A 19185-nucleotide genomic window follows, 5' to 3' on the forward strand; every position below is an offset into this window, starting at 1 on the left:
GGCACGTTAGACAGGGAAGTACACGCAGATAGATGTTCTGTGTAATTAAGCAGTGGCGTGCGGACGTACACAAAAACATTTACCGCATGCAAATGTGGACAATGTGTGATTAAAGATGCGCTCATATATCGCCTTTTGACTCTGTGCCACGTCTTCTTCAAAGTATATACACGTAAATAGTATTTGGCCTTAAATGTAGTGAATAAATAATGCGACAGTAAGCAGAAAATATTGAGAACATTGAACGTTGAATACCACGATATTCTGTGGGTGTCACATTTAGTCAGTTATGGGTGTTCAACAGAGTCTTACGTACCCACTGGAAACGTAGGGTTGTCCTGGACTCTTAGCTTTCTCGCTGCTGGTACGGCCGCCCTGAAGTTCTGCGTCGCTAATGTCAGCTCTGACTCCACCGATGAAATGCTATCGCTGCAGCTCGCACCATCCACTTGCCTTTCGAGTTCCACGTGACTTCCTTTTTCGTTCACTATTACATTATTCACACGAAGGTCTATCGGCATTTCTTTCGAGAGATCAGTGGCTGTTGTTACAGCATTGTCCCGACAATCGTAAGATTCTGCGGCAGCAACTACTACTGTGTTAGGCACTCGCTCTTGAAGAGGATTACTGCCCTTCTTGTTTTCTCGTTGATTAGAACACGATGAAGGATACTGGCTGTCACTTTGAAGGGGTAGTTTCACACACTGGACCTCTCTGTTTACTTTCAAAGACGGTTTTATTATTGGGACGGGACCCATTTTTGGTGGGGGCGCCGTTGTCTTATCTTTGTTGTCGCAGTGCCTTGTAGCACGGTTACCCGTATCGACACTCTTCCTTTGTACTGTAACGGTGTCCTGATCACTGGGTACAGCAGGCGCAGTCTTTGCTATTCTTACATCACCCTTTTCTTCTGCTTGAGCGTAATTATTAGTACAGGAACTGTTACCATTTTTAGCCTGGAGTGAGCAGGCCAATTGAGGAGTCACATCTTGAATACCATTGGAATCGTTCTTACTCCCAGCATTTTCCGCCACTCGTTGCGAGCTACCGTTACTTCCGCTGCCTTCCTCGTTGCTTACAATAGCTCCTTTACATTGTTGTGGGTCATCTTTTGCTTTCGCTTCAGGGTGTATTGCTTCTGGTATATTTAACCTTCTAAAGTTCGTCTTGATGTATTTCCTAAGTGCTCGTGGCGGCATAATGTAAGGTCGCTCTGTGGAGTTTTCTGTGCTGTTTTCAGAGCTGGGATGACTTCCTGAAGCTCTAGTAGCAGAATCAGCTACGCTCGTGTTTCTTCTTTCGCGATCGTTTTCTTCTAAGCAGTCTGTGTCACGTGCTGTGGACGTCACTCTTTCAGAGAATGCAGGGTGCGTAGCGTTGTCGGCTGCCATTGGTATATCGCCGTGACTGAAGCATGTCTTGGGTGCATCGTCGGGCAAGTCATGCAGGGACGTCAGCGAGGTTACTTTAAATAGGCTGTTCACTTCATGGGCTGTCAGTAACGAAGACTCGCTGGACTTCATACGTGGTAACGTAGAGCTCCTGACCTCCTCGGAAGGCACACGGGCATGTGAATAGTCTAATTTGGAGGACGAACACGAAAGCATAAATCGAGAAAAATTGAAGTTCCAAAAGCGCTTCTGAGCACGGATTTTTGATTGATTTTTTAGCTTGCTCACCGAAGGCTTACCCGTACCGGATTTCCACCGTGATGGCTCTCCTGTAACTTTCACAACCTCACTAACTTTGTTCCTTTCAGCACTGGCAACCGCAGTAGCGGGAAGAGCACAACTTGAAGCACAACTATTGTCTTTATCATTTTGTGCAACCGCACTGCACGAAGAAGTGTGGGGCTGCGCATCGCTCACTACTTCGGCCGGAACACTTTCCGTTCTCTCACTCATAGTTCGTTGAATGCCTGGATTCAGTATTATTGTATTCGGCACATACGTTTCATTCCACACCGCGTCTTGTCTGCATCCACTCGCCAGGGGCAGTCCATTAGTATTATGGTCTCCAACTGAGTGCTGTGTTGTTGTTGCGCACTGAGGCTGTCTTTGTGATCCATTAACACAGGTTGTAGCCGCCTCTTGAAGACAGTTATCCCCCCGATCTGGACCTGGATTCTTCTGTAGTCGATTCGGGGCATCGTTTGTAGACAAGAGAAGCGAGCTTTTACAAGTGAACTTGTGTGACGCGCAACTGGTGGAGGCATGGGATGGGACAGACGACACACGAAGGGCAACACCGTTTCGAGAAAGCACCGTGCGCGGATGTGTTGCGGCCTGGACGACGGATAGGTCATTCTTTCGGATGGGCGCAACGTAGCTAGTAGCGGGCACACTCGAAGCCGGCGGAGCCTTTCCAGGTTCTTTCCCACGAACATTGCAGATTACAGGAAACTGTTTTCCATTTGCATTTGTCACCATGCGGATGTCTGGATGTAATTCCGGCGCGTCTGCGGACCTGTAGTAAATTATCGTTTTGTGGTGAATGAAATCAGTCTAGGAAAACAATGAAACGTTCCCACACACAAACAAAAACCCCAAAGACGTCCGAAGTTAAGCTATTCCTACATCGATTACCGAATTAAGTCAGAAATTGACTCGTAGCCGTGACAATGGAAGTGGATGAAGAAAGAAAGACCGATGTAGATCAACATGTATGCCGGCTGCTCCATAGCGCTTAAAACTGCATGCTAAGGTAAAGAAGTGTAAATACAACAGAAACACAGTAGAAAAATAACTCGATCAAGATATATGTGACATGGACACTGACAATTTGAAAGTGAGAAAACAAAGTACAATTAATTAAGATAAAAGAACCCAAACGCAGATGGTCAAACCACTTTTTACCGCTTCAATATCTGTAAGAAATACTATCACAGCATCCAGTGCGCTTCAGCTAAGGAGTGAAGGTGAAGCGCCCACAGCTGTCACAATATTAGATGAACGACTATCCAATGCCGCGAGCAAATGTTCTGTGTCCTCGAGTGCGCTACACTCCGAGCAGCAGCAACCGTACTCCGATATCGAAGGGCTATCCAACAGAATGTGCAGCGAACGTACTGACTACCGTAAGCCACTTGAACTTGACTACGACACTGGAAGGGGATCGCCGAGGCTATAGCCTATAGCCTAGATAACGCGCCGGTTGAGCCGCACTTACCTACGCAGCGAAGCCAAACCAACGTGTATTTGACCTTAAATGTCGCGTATTAGCAGTAGCATATGTGACACCCCGCACCGCTATCAGTGCCACCACCGTCTTTAGCTCTTTGGTGAAACGTTGCTGGTTGCATGCACGTCCCTTCGACTTCTACGCGCGGACAAGTGTGATCCTGGAATTGGGCACAGACGCGTACGCTTATGCGCAAACATCTTATAGGACCATTGGACTTAGGAACGTTAAATGTAGACGAGCAGTCTGCCTGCTTGGGGAGAAGTCCGGAGAGGGAAGTAGGAGGGAGGGGGGGAAAGAGGCAGGGGCATTTGTCTACAGCACCATGTGTAAGGAACCAGAAAACTACCTGTGAATAACCGGATAGCTGCTGCTACATGCATGGTACTTCCTCTGCTGATTCGTGATGACAAGAAGTAAGACGGAGATCATTTCCATATGCAACGGGACATGGAAATAAGTGCTCCTGAAGTAGCTATACAAAAACTACACTTCCGAATTCCAATTTCGGAACGAACACTAGAGACATCATGTCACAATACGCATTCTGTTCTCACGAAGGAGGAGCACAGCAGGATACAAGTGCAGAATACACATCCTTCGCAGCAATATCTGCAATCCGTTCCCTCGAAAGTCGTGGGACCCTTGTGATTCTGCGGGTTCCTGTTTGCAATAGACACGTATCCGAGTATGGGCATGATGACACCATTTCGTGTGGTACATTCTCACGACGTGGGATCGCGATGATGGCTAGAGGTGAGCGCGAACAACACTGACAGTATCTGCACCGCACGGTACCCGCGCATGTAAGACCAGCGACCGCATCCGCAACCGCACTAGTTGACATAGGTATATCAACATCCGCACGGTTATTGAGTGTATCCGCACATCCGCTGAGGAAAATGTCCGCATGACGGAGATATTGTTACAGACGCTTTCACGTTTCAGCATGCAAAATACTTGGGAACGTTTTGTCATCCGCACTTATCCAATGAAAGGCAGTTAAAGGCACAGCAGTACAAGAGATGACACATTTCGACGCCATTTTGGATTCACTGCGTGCTCTATGATTCCTCCGGCAGAGACACTAATGCTTATTTGCGAACAAAATGCGGATACCGATACCTACGATACAGTCAGCTACAACCATGATCGAAGTGCTCTGTACTGCCGAGGGATCAGGGGTTGGTCCCTTCGTTGTAGTGCAGTCCAGGCTACCTCACTGCCAGGGACAGTGTATCTGCAGATTGAAGACGGAGATAGTGATCATCACGATCTCTCAAGTGGAGTGCCGGAAGGCGGAGTTCTGAGCCCCCTGCTGTTCAACGTCGTCATGGCAATCCTACCACATTGTCTGCCCCAAAAGTACGCACAATGGCATGCACGCCGATGACATATGTCCGTGGTCTTCTGGAGCACAATTGCCAACATTGCAGCGGCGCCTCCAGAACGCATTAGATTGTACAGTTGCCTTGTTAACCGAAAGAGGCATGGATGTACACGCCGAGAAGACTGTTTCCCTTCTCTTCAGCAGAAAAAAGAAAAGAAAGAATGAACTGTTTCAACTGAGCGTTAATGACCTGGCGATAAAGAGGGTGTCCCATCAACAGTTCTTGGAAGTAGTTATTGGTGCGTATGTCATGGGCAGTGGCGGATCCAGGAGAGGGGGGACGATCGCCCCCAAAACGTCACTTTATACATTGGATTTCCCTCTCCTCCCTCCCCCACCACGCGCTCCGACAAAGAAACCGCCCCCCCCCCCAAAAAAAAAAAGAAAACGGAGGGTCTGGATCAGAGGTGGGGAGTAATGCGTTACATTCGAGTAGTGAAATATGGTAACGCATTATGTTTGGGAGAAAAGTAATGAGTAACGTAACGTCATTACATTTTTACTAACTAACGCGTAACGGCGTTATGCGTTCCTGCGTATTCGGGAACACTGCTTCACTATCTAAACTGGAAAGCTTCAGCTGAGGACCGTGCCTGCGGAATTCGGGAAAATCCCCGAATTTTTCTATATTTCTTTAGCAATGACAAGAAGGTCACATCGGCACACACGAAGAACGCAAAAGAGTGATTATTGACCAACACTTGTTGTGATGTCACCTATGCGTTCACCACTTTCATTTTTCTCTCCCTCTGGTATTTTTTGGACGAATGGAGAGAACGCGACATAAAAATAGCCTCTCCCCTTGAACAAGTGACAAAGTACCAACGGATTGACGGTTTGGATTTGTACTTCCGACGCCACTCGCTCAAACGTCGCTCACCTACGCATTGCTGATGAAGGCCCAATAAGGCCGAAACAGCTGTCCAATGCTGGTGTGGCGACGTTTGGGACTTATAAACACATGTTCAACGTGCAGCCAAAGAGCGTATGCTATTTTTCTTCACGTCACTGCAAAGGACGTCCTCTCAGCCATACGTGCGAAGCTCACAAATGAAAATTTTCAACACCAACTACTTCTGCGTTGTAATTAATCCTACCTGCAAGTTCTGTTCGTGTGACCGTTGTTTGTGCCTTGTATTGATTTGCGAGATGCCCTTATGTGACTCAACCAGAATGTGGTACATATTATAAGGATTCCTGGTGAAGTAATGCAAAAGTAATGGCATTACTTATCAGAAGTAAAGGCGTTAGTAACGCGTTACCTACTACCACAACAGTAACGAATAACGTAACGCGTTACATTTTGAAAAAGTAGTGAGTAACGGTACACTAGATAATAAAAGTAACTTCCCCACCTCTGGTCTGGATCCGCCCCTGATGGTCATGGGCTGCTAACAGCCGACGCACGAAACAACATTATACGTCGTATCACGGGCTCCCGCTGGGAAATGTCGACGAGATTCTACTCTCGATACATACAGCGCTCATACGGCAGATGCTGCCCTACCATCTATACCCGTACTACGTGGGATATGCGACTCATCAGAGAGGATGCCAAATTCAGGCCAACAGCCTGAAAATGTGCTTCGGTGTACCAAGTGCCACCTCCAATGTACTAGTTATTGCAGATGCCAGAGACAACAACAAAAACAAAACAATAGATGATGATGATGAGATGGGCTGTTTCACCGCGGTGGGGTGTTGCACGCGGATGGGGTGTTTCACCCTACCCCATTGCACATGGAGCATTATATGAAGATGATGAAAGAAGGATGAAAATACAAGAAAGAACTAAAGTGTCTGAAGCAATCCAGTGGACGACAGGAAGTCCATGAACAGGTGAAGAACCCGACGATGGAGCACAGGATCTTCATAGGGGCCAATGAGGGCAGCTAAATTGAGCGGCCTCTTGCTGATACGGGCAAGCTCAACACATAGTATCCGCCTTTGCGGGCAGTAGAGTGCACATTTCATAAGAATGTGCTAGGTGACCGCCACGACGCCGCAGGTGGAACAGAGGCTTCTGTCACAGCATCTGATCATGCACTTCAATTGTGGGGTGAATGCCACGTTGAGACGGAGTCTACGCAGGAGGGAGGTAAAATGGCGTAATAAACGGGCAGGGAACGAAAACGACAAATTTGGGTCCACTGAATACATGAGAGATTGAGCCGTGACACCCCGGCGCCATTGCTTCAGAGCCAAGGATTGAAACAACGCAGTTAGTAGGGTCCTTTTGTCACCCCTCGACAGCACAATGAGCACGGCTGTCGTGGACTAATGGGCAGCCGTTGCTATATATACTCTGTCAGCCTCCTCATTGCCTCTTCGCAGTGACCAGGAATACACTGCAGGGATATACGATGACCTTCATCATGTAGACGCTGAACTTCCTGGAGAATGTCTACTACGATGGAGGCTAGCGACCCATGAAGCCCCATGGATGCAACACACTGCAGAGCAGCCCGCGAATCGGTGTAGACCACCTAGACACGCGGAAGAACTTGGGATATCTGCTGCAGAAAGAGCAGAATGGCATACAGCTCCGCCGATGTTGATGACGTACGATGTGAGAGACGATATCCACGTGAGACTGCGTCAGACATAAGCACACGATGAACACTCCCGTGTGAAAGATCCATCAGTGAAGACTGCAGTGTGGTCACGCTATTTAAGGTGCATCATGTCCGCTGCCAACTGTTGAAGAACTAAAGGTGGCACTTGATGCTTTGGAACCTCGAGGCCAGGGACAGATAGGGAGAGTGATGGGAGCGCGAGCGACCACGGAGGGGTTGTGGGAACTGTTGGGTGGATTATGAACGGAGGAAGCTTGGGCCTGACTTCCATGAGACACTTGACACATGACACATGAGACACTTGAAGACAGCACTTTGGCTTCGCCGATAGATTTTTGCTAGACCGGGGATGACGACGGTGGTGCGTTCTGAGGCGCAAGTAATGGCGAATGGTTTCCATCTGCCGTAGGATTTCTATCGGTAACTCACGGGCTTCGGCTATCACCATTCGAGTTTCCGCGGCTCTCGGAACACCAAGACATATCCTCAGGCTCCGCGCAAGTATACAACGAAGTCGCTGTTCTTGAGTCTGGGAGACGCCATGCAGGACAGGGGGGCTGACCACAAGTGTGCCACGAACTAAAGCGTGGTGGAGGGCCAGAAGGGACTTCTCGTCCATTCCCCACATAGCTCTGGCGAAGTGACGGATGACAGATATCCACCGGTGGGCCTTGGTGTCTAAGTAGTCGACATGCTTCTTCCAGGACAGGTTGGAATCCAGGATGACGCCCAGAAATCTGGGTGTTCGAGCGGCGTATTACCAATGGAAAGCTTGCACTGGCGCGTATCCTTCTTAGTAAAGGCCAGCGCTGCTGGTTTTTCAGCCGAGATATCCATGCCTGCTTCAGTGAGATACCGCCAAATCCTAACCAGCGAAAGCTGAAGACGACGGCGTATGGCTGGCCTTGATGTCTCAATAGTCCAAATACAAATGTCGTCGGCATAGATGGAAATTTTAACTCTTCGGCTAACGCAGGACTTTAGGCCTGCCATTACCAGATTGAAGAGAATTGGGCTTAAGACACTCACTTGTGGTAACCCATGAGCTAAACCAATCTTCGGCGTGGACCCCTTATGCGTGCGAACAGAGAGTGCTCTGTCGCGCAGAAAATCCGCCAGCCACAAGAACCTTTGTCAGCGGCCTGGGCTTGCAGCAGTGCGTGCAGCACAAAGGGGTGACTGATTGTATCGTAAGCTCTTTTGACGTCCAGGAAAGCCGCCATGACAATTTTCTTCTGGCTGTTGGCTTGTTCGACGGAGGTGACAAAGTCGAGGACCGAATCCATGGCGCTGCAATGGCGACGGAAACCTGTCATCTCTGCAGGGAAAGCTCCATGTCCCTCAAGCCACCATTCTAGCCTATGCTCCACCATTCGCTCCAAAACTTTACCGAGACTGTCAGGCTGACAGGACGAAAGAAGGAGAGATCAGAAGGTTGCTTGCTCGGCTTTAACAGAGGGACAACTAACGCATCTTTCCAGCTCGCCGGCACTTCCCCGTTTCTCAATGAGGTGTTGTAGACATGGAGCAGACAGGAAATACGCGCATCGCTAAGATTTCGGATGGCCCGATAAGTGATGCTGTCTGCACCTGCCGAGGAGTTGGCACGTGAGAGGCGTACGGCAGCCCAGAATTCTGCAACTGAAAAATCCATGTCCATCATGTCGTTGATCACCAGCTGTCTACCAGCAATGGCTTCTGGGATTGCAGAAGTATAGTCATGAAATATTCAGCCTGCGGGTAGTGATCATCACGATCTCTCAAGTGGAGTGCCGGAAGGCGGAGTTCTGAGCCCCCTGCTGTTCAACGTCATCATGGCAATCCTACCACATTGTCTGCCCCAAAAGTACGCACAATGGCATCCCTTTTTGTATTCGGTGAGATACTCTTACCAAAGTCGTGTGCCACACCTGCCTCAGATTTCTTGAGAGACAAAGCGAGCGCACCCAAAGGATTTCTAGGAGAAGGGTTCTCTTTCAGACTCCGGGCTACACGCCAGACCTTGGAGGCACGAGCAAAAGGCGAGAGACCGGCGCAGAACTGGCGCCATCGCCCTCTATCCACAGCCTCTAGTTCCTTCTCGACAAGCCGTGATGCACGTCGTGCTGCTGAAATGTCTTGAAGCAGACCTGTTCGTCGGGCTTTGCGTTCCGCAAGAGAACTTCCAATGCATATACTGTGAACGCAAGAAACAGTGCGGCACTACACCCGTCACTGTACGCAGAATCATAGGAACCCACTAACACGTAAAGTTACGCAACTCCCGTTTTCTCACAGCTATTGTTCCATATCGTTGAGCGTTGCCAAAGACACTGCCTCCACCAACGGCCCAGCATCCACCAAGCCTCCCCCTTGGAGGCTCATACTACAGTCATGTCTCGATTATCCGGACACCTCGGGAGTCGTCCCTTTTCGTCCGGATAACGAATGTCTGAATAACCGAACCAAGCAAAATCCCGGGAAAGCCCGAAAATTTTGGGAGACATCTTTAAAGCTCCAGAAAAGGAAACAATTAAAATATCGGTACTTCAAAAATCCATACCAAGTGAGCTGCTCGAAATTAGTAGGCACGCGTGTGACAGAATTTTGGTCGTAGCCACGGCACCCGCTACGTCACCCTACTGTTGAACAACAACAACAAATAAATTAATGATAATGAATGGGGAAATCCGCCACATAAGGTGCGGCCCACTACCCCAAGGCACAATGGGCAGGATGAGATGTGTCCTGATGATGAGGTGATGAACGATGCTAAATAGGGTCGATAGTCAGTGGAGTCACTAAGACATCAGAACGGTAGGCAAAACCACAGCACACAAACACACACACACAGCACACAGGTTCAGCCTACTGTTCAAAGAGGGGTAATGTCTCAGAAAGTTGGTCCCGCGCACATGTTTTTGTCTTTTTGCAAATGTCTTTGGCGTAGGCCAAAAGTCAGGTGATGCTTCCGGATGGCCTGGACATTGACATTCACATGCGCTCTACCGTGCCCCCGCACACACCAAAAGGGAGTGACCTCTGAAGAAAGGGTAGTCAAACAGTACAGAATGCCCCGGTGAGATGTGACCCTTTTCCGGAATAATGCGAACACAGCACGCGCCAGGCACAGAGGACGTTGACACTTTTCCGGATAAGCGAATCAGATTGACCTAATAAGTCCTGTAAGATTGGTCCCCGTACTTGCTGTCCGGATACGGATAACGAATTCCGGATAACCAAGACAAAATCCAATGGTAGCAGGTTCGTTCCCGGTAATGTGGTCCGGATGACGAGTTTTCCGGATATCTGAACTCCGGATAGGCGAGACGTGACTGTATATACCTAAGGTTTGCGTCACTGTGCCCGGTGTGCACGGAAGGTCGGCTCCATTATCTGCTGAGACAGTACTGCCTATCCATGATGTAGAATAACCACAACAGGACTGCTATTTTCACAGATGGATCAACGACACCATTGGGTCAGCGTCTGGTTTTGTTGTCTCCAAACACAACAGGGAAGGAAGGACACGGCTGTCCCACAGAGCATCTTCAACAACAGTAGAACTAATAGCTATACTGCTCTTTGTTCAATGTGTGTTCGTATGCCTGTCCCTAGTGCAATGGGTATATATAGTGATTCAAAGGCCGAACTTCCAGCCATACTGTATCATTCTTATGTAATGTACGTATGGCTTAATACTTTGCTGCGTACTGACAACTAAAGGAAATTTTTGTTTTTGACAATCTTAATTAGCAAAATTCCATGGCGTAGGCATATCACAAACACGTGAACACTAGAAACCATTATCGAGAAACATTATCTCGATAAAAATTTCGCTTCGTTGTGAGTACGCAGCCTTCCCATCTGGTTCTTTCTGTTCTGTCCTTGTCTCTCTGCTGCGTAAAAGTTTAAGTAGGACTTACCAACTAAACCGTTTCTCTACCTTAGTATGTATGGCGCCCATAGTCCACGATATTTTGACTGTTTACAAGCTATCCGGAGATGGCGGTCATGACATTCTATACTACAATGGATACCTGGATACACCGCCATACGGGGAAATGAAGCGGCTGATGAAGTAGCGGAGCTTGCAAATCTGTCCACGTCGAAACATCTATAGTGCCATACTCCAAGGTAGATGTGGAAGACCTGTTGAGATTTCTAACACACACTTTGTCTAGACGGCAATGACTATACATGGCGAAAGTCACTCTTCACTGCTACATCTAGTAGACAAGGACTTGAAATTCGGCATTTCGCCCACGGGCGCCAATTCCGTAAAGTTGGGAGGGTGATTCAAGGAACTGTTCATTTTCTGGAAAACACTGAGTACATTCTCGTACACTGTTCCCGATATGCATCTGAAAGGGCCGATTGGACAACCGAAACTTCGACTTCGTAAAAGTGCTGGGTATTTGGTCATCTGCCAAGAGGGATGCTGCACTGCACTTGTAACTTTTTATACAGGGTCGTGCATTGGAGGCGGGTTACTAGGACTCAGTCATGGGCAGTATCGATGATACATGTATCTTCGATACTATCTTTCGATGCAGTTTGTGTATTGTTGTGTATATTGTTGTGTATTGGTATTAGGTATCGCGTGCAAAAAATTGGGAGTATCGGTATCGAAAATACATCTTTAGTGTATCGTATATTTTAACGATACCCGATACTAAAAAAAGACTCAAATATTGAGGCTCTTGTGAGACTTAGGGTCGGCGGCACTCGCTCATGCGCTAGTACAAGCCAGGCCGCAGCGGTGTAGGCATGTCGACCATAAATTCGCTCGAAGCTTACGTCCGCGCGCGCACTCCATCGTCAAGGTCGCCGGGAGAGGAGGCCCTGGGCCGTGCTCTCTGGTGCTCTGGGACGCAGGCACCCGCGGCTTCCAGTTGGTTCCAGAAAAGTCTCTTCCGTCTCTTTCTATATACGGTGGGCGCGCCGAAAACGCTCGGCGTCATCCACAGCGGCCTTGCCTTACAGAGGACCAACCTCACGGCTTCTGGAACCGCGCTGCCCGATGTCCCCCTGCTCAGTGCGCAAGAGCACGTCCACTTAACTTGAAGTGTGGATTCCACGTATGTCATGCTGAAAGAATAGCCGCCGGCTTGGCTTGAGCACTGTAACCCATTCTACAGCTCACAATTCACAACGGCCATCTAAGAAAATCAAGTATAAGCTATGGCTGACGAACTCCGGTGTGCCATCTGTATAGTCAAGTGCTCAGAGGCCGGTACGCATGAAGAACATTATCTTAAAGAATTGTTTTTTGCTAGGCTTCTTATGGAAGCGATCGTTTCAACGTACCCATGGCTTCAGTCCAATAAGTTCTAACAAGGCTAGCTGCTCAGACAGCGCATCTTCATTAAACGCGTGCGGTCGGATACGTTTAAGCCCTTTCAGAAAGAGTGCGCTATACTTCCCTAATCATATTACGAGGTTTATTATATTGGGATTTCAGTGATGTAAACTTCACTACTCATAACACCAGCCTTATTATACTCGGGATTTCAGTGATGTATCGAAGTATCGACGATACAGTATCGAGTATCTGCACCGAAAATTAATTTCGGTTCTGTATCTTGTATCGGTATCGGAAATACAATTTTTGAAGTATCGTGCCCAGCTCTGCTAGGACTGTGCACTATGTTGACCGCTGGTTTGGCCTTGTGTCTATCTGTTTTATCGCCTCCATGTCGAGAAGGCGGAAGTGGTGGTGGAGAAATGAGATATTGTGTTTTATAGGAGTATCCGAATTCATCTCCTGTCTTTTTTTTTTTCCTACACCCAACATCGTGTCTACCATATTTATAGGTCCTTTGTTGCGCGATCAAGCTTTGCATTGTTTGTACAATGTGTCACGCTATCATATTAACTAGTGATGTCACGAACCTGGCAATGTTCGAGTTCGCAAAAGTTCGAAACTTTCGAACTTTTCTGAGAAAAATTTGCGAAAATTCGCGAAAGTTCGACTTCACTGCGCACGCGCTGGCGTGATCTGCCCGGAAACGTAAACAGTCCAACGTACGCCACTCAAGGCCTAATTAGGCTTAATCACATCAGACAATATGTCTTCCTCGGTATGTACGATAAATCAGTTAGCTTTCCTTCGATTTGTACTTTTCTAGCAACAGAAACTTATACCTGCGCCTAACACTGTACCACGTAGCATTCCTACATACACCTTCGCAGAGTAAACAGACAGTCGGTAAGAAAAACAAAGCACGCAAGACAACGGCGCAAAACTGTTAGCAGTTCAATCTTAAATGTACAAACTACGTTTACCACGAAGCCAGAACACTAGTGGGCTCTGGTCTGGGGCGGACTTTCGTCGCTTACCTGTCATCCAAGGCACCACGAAGTTTTATAGCCAGCTGGCACCCTCTTCTGAGGTTTCTTGAATAACAGCAATATCAGAAATATCTATTTTATTGGCAAGAGAAACCGTTTTCTGCTTTCTGTGTTGTAGCTCACAGCATAAATAAATGCAACTATACCATCAGTCGATCGCAGCCCTGTTCATGTGCATAATGTAAAAACCCCGAGACCATTTTTTCATTGCTCATGTGGGCAGAAATATGTACCTCGCACAGGAGGGCGCACGTGACCGTTCATTATTGCTCGAGTTTTTACTTTTCGTCCGTTTCGCTCAAAGTTAAAAAGCAGCTAAAAAATCAGCTAAATTCAGCTGCGAACTTTTGCGAACCTTTGCGAAACTGACAAGAAATTCGAAGGTTCGTCGAACCTTGCGAACCAAAGTTCGTGACATCACTAATATTAACCGTCTTTGTGATATATAATTATTAAATGACTTCTAATTTTCTGTCGCGTGTTAACGTACCTTTGGTTTGCGTCTTCTTTCTTGGAGGGCAGAAAGTCGATGCGTGAAGGCAGCATTAAAGTCTTTCGCAGATTACGATCCGTTGCATCTTTTGGATCTTCAGTTGGTTTGCCATTGCCAAAAGAGGTTAGAAAATGCTTCACCGATTTCATTGCATCCCCTGCAAAAGTGGTTAAAAAAAAAAAGAGTCACTTTCAGTGTAGCTTGTCAGATATATGCTACGATTCACCGAGCTTCGTGGTTTAATCAACCGAACTATATGACATGTCTTACGACTGCAGTTCCTCGTTTTAGGCTTTATGAATAGTTCAAACAAGTGTTGGAATGCAGGCGGGGCATAGGGCTCACGTCACGTGGAACTTCGAACGGTAAAATATTTTTCTCCTTCTATGAATTTTGTACATATTTCCGAGGGTCAAGTGTATTTTTTAATTCGTCTGGAAAGTCTTCGGAAAACCCGGGGAAAACCTGAGACAACACAGCCGGTGGTAGGATTCGAACCCACCACCTCCCAGTCTTCAGCACGACCTTGGCTACCACCAACGAGCGGGACTCCTTAACCCGCTCGGCCATTCCGACGGTCAGAAGGACAAGTATAAATGCCTCGATGGTGCTGTTCCCGACCAGGTCACGATAAGGCGTAGTGTAAAATTATTTTCAATCATCTTTCAAGACTGCTCATTGCATGTACTAATGAGCTCGGCTTGTGTACTGAGAGGAAAAACATCCTCAAAGTACTTCCGGCACGTGAAAAACGAGAGAGGGAAATGGAAAGCTCTGGTGATAGGAAGGATGTTAATTTCATTCTGGTGTTTGCGTATTCCTTGATATAGGGTTGGCATGTCTTTGTGAAAACGTCTACCAGCGAAAGCATGCACCGGTGACAGTGACTGGCTTCTCACAGCTGAATGAAGCAGGCAATGCATAGGAATCCACTTCACTTTAGTGGAGAGAGTTGGCAGCGTAGCGCTCTTACATAGGTATCAGGTCTCATCTTTTGTGTCTCATCAGGTCTCATGTTTTGTAGCCTTTCGTGTAGTGAGTACAAGACAATGCACGGACGTTGTCGTGTTCTTTCAACAATGCCTTTTTATCTACGAGAGTAAAGCAAGTGCAACATATTAAGGGTTCGGTAATGGTTGAACGCCTTATAGGGTGTAGAGATGATATTTAAATTCTCTCTATAGTTATTTCTCTGTGGGTGCCAAAGCTCAGCCTTCCCCCTCATGGGGCAGAGGAGTTGGTACATGAGTCCTGATCGACGGTGATGGAATGTTTCGGGGGTTGTGATGGGGCTTCTCAACCACTGGCCTCACTCCAGGACTGCGCCGATAGAACCTAATGGCTGGTGCCTTCGCGTGCACTGGTATATTGTGGCGGGCCATTGTTACGGACCAGCAAACATAGCACAAAAATAATGTCCTCTTGTTATGCTGCTCCCAGTGCCGGATTTACAGTAGGGTGTCGAACCGAAAGGTTTTTCGTTCCTGTTTTCGTTTGGGTTCAAGGAAAACGGTTCAGTTCCGGTTCAGGTCCGGAGTAAAAAAATAAGGGTTCGAAACCAGTTGGAACCGGTTCAGTTTCGCATGGTGTAAGGATAATTGATTGCAGCGAAAATAATCCCTTTATTCCGTTTCCAACAGAGAGGGAAATAAATAGAGAGGTTACAAGGTACTACCATGTGACTTACAGACAAAAACAAGACGCCCGTCTTGCGCTCCTGCACATTGTTGTAATGTGAGGTTTCTGGAGTTTCCTTCCCAAACACCGATGGATGCCATATATTGTGCACTTCAGGTATTGCGTTACGTACCCTTAAAGGAGTACAGAAGGCAATAAAAAAAATTCATATTAAGACGTCTGATGAAAGTGTGGAAACGTCCGAACAGCACGAAAGGTTTCCATGTGTGCAACCATGTGTGCAACCAGTTTTGCCAGTTCCCTCGGAGAATTGGGGATAGAAGGAGCGACCGAATCACGACCGACCCAGGAGCAGTGCTTTTTCAGAGCCCTGAACAGCCGAGTAGCAGACGACGGATGAGTAGCAGACACCATTTCTCTGAACCAATCAGCGAGCGCGGACTCTGTAGCGTCAGCGCGAGGTCACAGTGAGATCACAGGCTGGTACTGCTCTCCACCACCGTGGCGCACGGTCGCTTTATGCGGCGTACTTTAAATTCAATTTCTGCGAAAATTATGACTCTGTGGGTTGAATTACTTCTCATGGTGCATCTTACTGGCCTGCTTAACAGTTTCGTAGAAAGAAAACAGGGTGTTCAAAATGGCTTCTGTGCTACTTTAAGGGCCAAATAGTTCAATTTTCCATTTGAACCAAGAACTGAAAACATATTCGGTTCCCCTCCGGATCATAAAATTTTGTTTTGATTTTCTTCCCGTTCCGGTTCGCCCCAAAATAACGTTTTTTTTTTTTTTTCTGTGTTCTGTTCAGGTTTTCGGCTCGCTCCGGAACCCTGATTTACAATGGTGGGGGCCCGGGGCAGCGTACATGGTGGGTGCCCTTTTGCCTGGTCAGTACTTTTCGTGGTGCTTCAGAAGGATAAATTGTGACCAGGTCCATGGAGATGCCTGACCTGGATGCGACTATTCCGTGCGATATGTAAGTACGTGAAAAAGTTCAACGTACAGAGGTTGGTTTGTTAATTACTACCCAGTTTCTGAAAAGAGTACCTACTTCACCTTTGCTCTTTCAGTTTGCATCTTCTAAGATCTTTCATCAACTGTCTTGCACGCTATTGAAAACTACACTACGCTGCTAGCGTAAATTGGAATCTTCCGTGACTTCCTTACTGAAAAGTCCGCAATCAGCTCTGTAAAATCAAGCTGTCTAAGAATGTCCCTTTCTATGGATAACTGTGGCAAGGTAAGTCTGCTGTGCGTCATGGTTGCCCGATGACTGTTCTTCTGAGCTTCAGTTTTCGAAAATCAGCGCTCACAGGTATTGTTATTGCTAACCATCATAGTGAGATATGCCTGAGCAGAGCTATATCTAGATCAATAGCAATCTCTACATTAGGAAAAGCTTCCTTCACTCCCTTCTCTATATAACAGAGTGTAGAGGAACTGTTCTCTACGCCAAATTCATCTTGCTAGAATGCCTTGGCAAAGTGACTGACGTGTACTACCTCGTCAGGAAAATGTTCATACAAATTTTTGTAGACTTCTGCCAGGCATCTTGCCTTGTTGTTGATGTCTTCGGTGCTGAGAATGCCGATTTCTCCGAAGACACCAAACCTGGACGACACTTCTCCACGCACGGCCAATTGTTAATCAAGAGAAGCTGGAAACTGATCTATTGCCGGGGGAAAGTCATCTGTGCAAAACTCCTCTGAAGGACGACAAAAACGTGCATCCGAGGCTGTTCCATAGTCTAGTGACGTCAGCCGTACACTATAGATAGTCGATTGCGCTTTCTTACTCCAGTAAATTCCCTTGTTCCAGTTGCATCTTTCCAACCATGCAGTAGTGATCGAATGCTTCGAGCTAAGCGGCAAGAAAGCCTTTGAACGATCTCAACGAGGAACGGCATTTCATGCTCTGTTCTAACAGTCCCAGGTACGTAATTCGTGTGCGTGCATGAAAATATTTGAATCAAACCGTCAACCGTGATATGTCGAGTGATATAAAATATTGCGACATACATAGGGCACAATTTGCGAAGAAAGAAAGCGCTAGCTGTTTCTTACTCTATTTGGGTGGAAAGCTGTGAAGTAGGCTGAGTTGTACAGCCTTATGCCATCAAATTGACCAAGAGCACATATTTACTTAGACTGTTGCGTTCGGAAGACCATTTGTGAAGTTCAGTGACAATTTGCAGTCCTGGGGAGTAAATGTCGGGGTTAGGCGACTAAAATCGGGAGTAATTACAGCCTATATAGGGGACTAGAACGGGCAATTGCTCCCCATTTCACTCCTTTGTTTCTTAGAGTGACACTTTACCCATTTCATCGTCAGTTAGCAATGATCTCCAGCACTTGTAGGGAAAAAACAGTAGCCCCTGACTAAGGCTCCACACCGTCCACTCTGCAGGACCATCGTGTGCCGATGACTCTTTTAGGTACCGGAACGAGCTGCTTTTCTGAGCAGTCGCCGGGAACCGTTGTGGTGAATTCGTTCAGCACCGTCGTCTATGTGTGGATGCTGTAAAGAACTCTTATACCTGCTCGAGGAAAAAGGTAACAGCTGCAGGGCGGCACCTGGCAGTTGATTTTGCCACCAGATCCAGAGGGAGCGCTGGACAAGGAACCCATGTAGCCAGACGATTTTTCCGCTGTACCTGTGCTTGAAGACCTTTGTACTTTCCACTCACGGACACAGCATTGTCGTAACACTGCTCGCCAGACCTTTTGCGTATGTCATGTGCGTCGAGGAAACTCATTGAAACTTTGAACATGTCCTCAGCCTTATGCCCGTGGTCATGCATGAATCGTACGGATCTTTGAACTGGTGTAGTATTTTCCAAGTGCACGAAAAATTCTTGCTGCATACGTGATTTTGGCAAGAATTTTTGGCCGCCTTCCGCGACACTACGCGTCTCTTCTTCACCGTATGCAGCTGAATGCTGCATTTACCCCAGTTATGAGGCAGCGTCTTGGCCGTGCGCCATCGGACCTTTGTGCATCATGTAATGTGCGCACTGACCTGCACAGTCTAGTAGTAGTAGTAATTAACTGCTAAAAAAAGAAAAAAAGGGGGAAAGACATGGTGCAGGGTGGTTGTCCTAAGGGCGCCTGCAGATTCCATCTCATTTAGGTGGTTTTGAGGTTTATGATATGTGTGGCTGCTAGTAGCGGCAGTATATAGAGTATATATATAGTAGTATATATAGTAGTAGCGGCTTTCTTTTAGGTAGACACAAAATGCCTTGAGTGCCTTCATGTCTTGTTCCCTTGTAGGCCATCTCCCCATTACTTTGCAATAAGAGAATGGTCTTTTATCCAGTGTTTGAAGTGCCCTGGACAGTCTTTCCCTTGCGTCTTCTTGTTCTGGGCACTGTATAAGTACGTGTAACGTGTCCTGGGGCACTTTGCAGATGTCGCAATACCGGCCACAATACCGAGTTGGAATTGGGTGGTGGCAGTATATAGCGCGTCGAGTCGAATCCGGTGAATAGCCGTGTGGAGGCTTCGGCCGATGTCATGTGGAATGATCGCCGTGAGATCGGGGTCTATGTGAGACAGGAAATCTGTGTGCCGGAG

The 19185-nt window shown here is 47.3% G+C and overlaps 1 protein-coding gene and 1 long non-coding RNA gene across 2 annotated transcripts in view; one reads left to right on the plus strand and one right to left on the minus strand.

The window, feature by feature from the left end:
• LOC135385779 (uncharacterized) overlaps positions 1–14129 on the minus strand; it is a 91557-nt gene extending 77428 nt beyond the window's left edge. The window contains exons 1-2 of the mRNA XM_064615292.1: positions 13970–14129; positions 317–2466 (exon numbers count right to left, since the gene is read on the minus strand). Coding sequence (XP_064471362.1) covers positions 317–2466; positions 13970–14121 — 2302 coding nt within the window. The 5' untranslated portion in view covers positions 14122–14129. The remainder of the gene's footprint in view (positions 1–316; positions 2467–13969) is intronic.
• Positions 1–19185, plus strand: part of LOC135385783 (uncharacterized) — a 32725-nt gene that overhangs the window by 580 nt on the left and 12960 nt on the right. The window contains exons 2-4 of the long non-coding RNA XR_010420495.1: positions 16419–16586; positions 16681–16850; positions 17429–17542. This is a non-coding gene — a long non-coding RNA (uncharacterized LOC135385783). The remainder of the gene's footprint in view (positions 1–16418; positions 16587–16680; positions 16851–17428; positions 17543–19185) is intronic.

This window comes from Ornithodoros turicata, chromosome 2 (assembly GCF_037126465.1).
Source record: "Ornithodoros turicata isolate Travis chromosome 2, ASM3712646v1, whole genome shotgun sequence".
NCBI classification, from domain to species: domain Eukaryota; kingdom Metazoa; phylum Arthropoda; class Arachnida; order Ixodida; family Argasidae; genus Ornithodoros; species Ornithodoros turicata.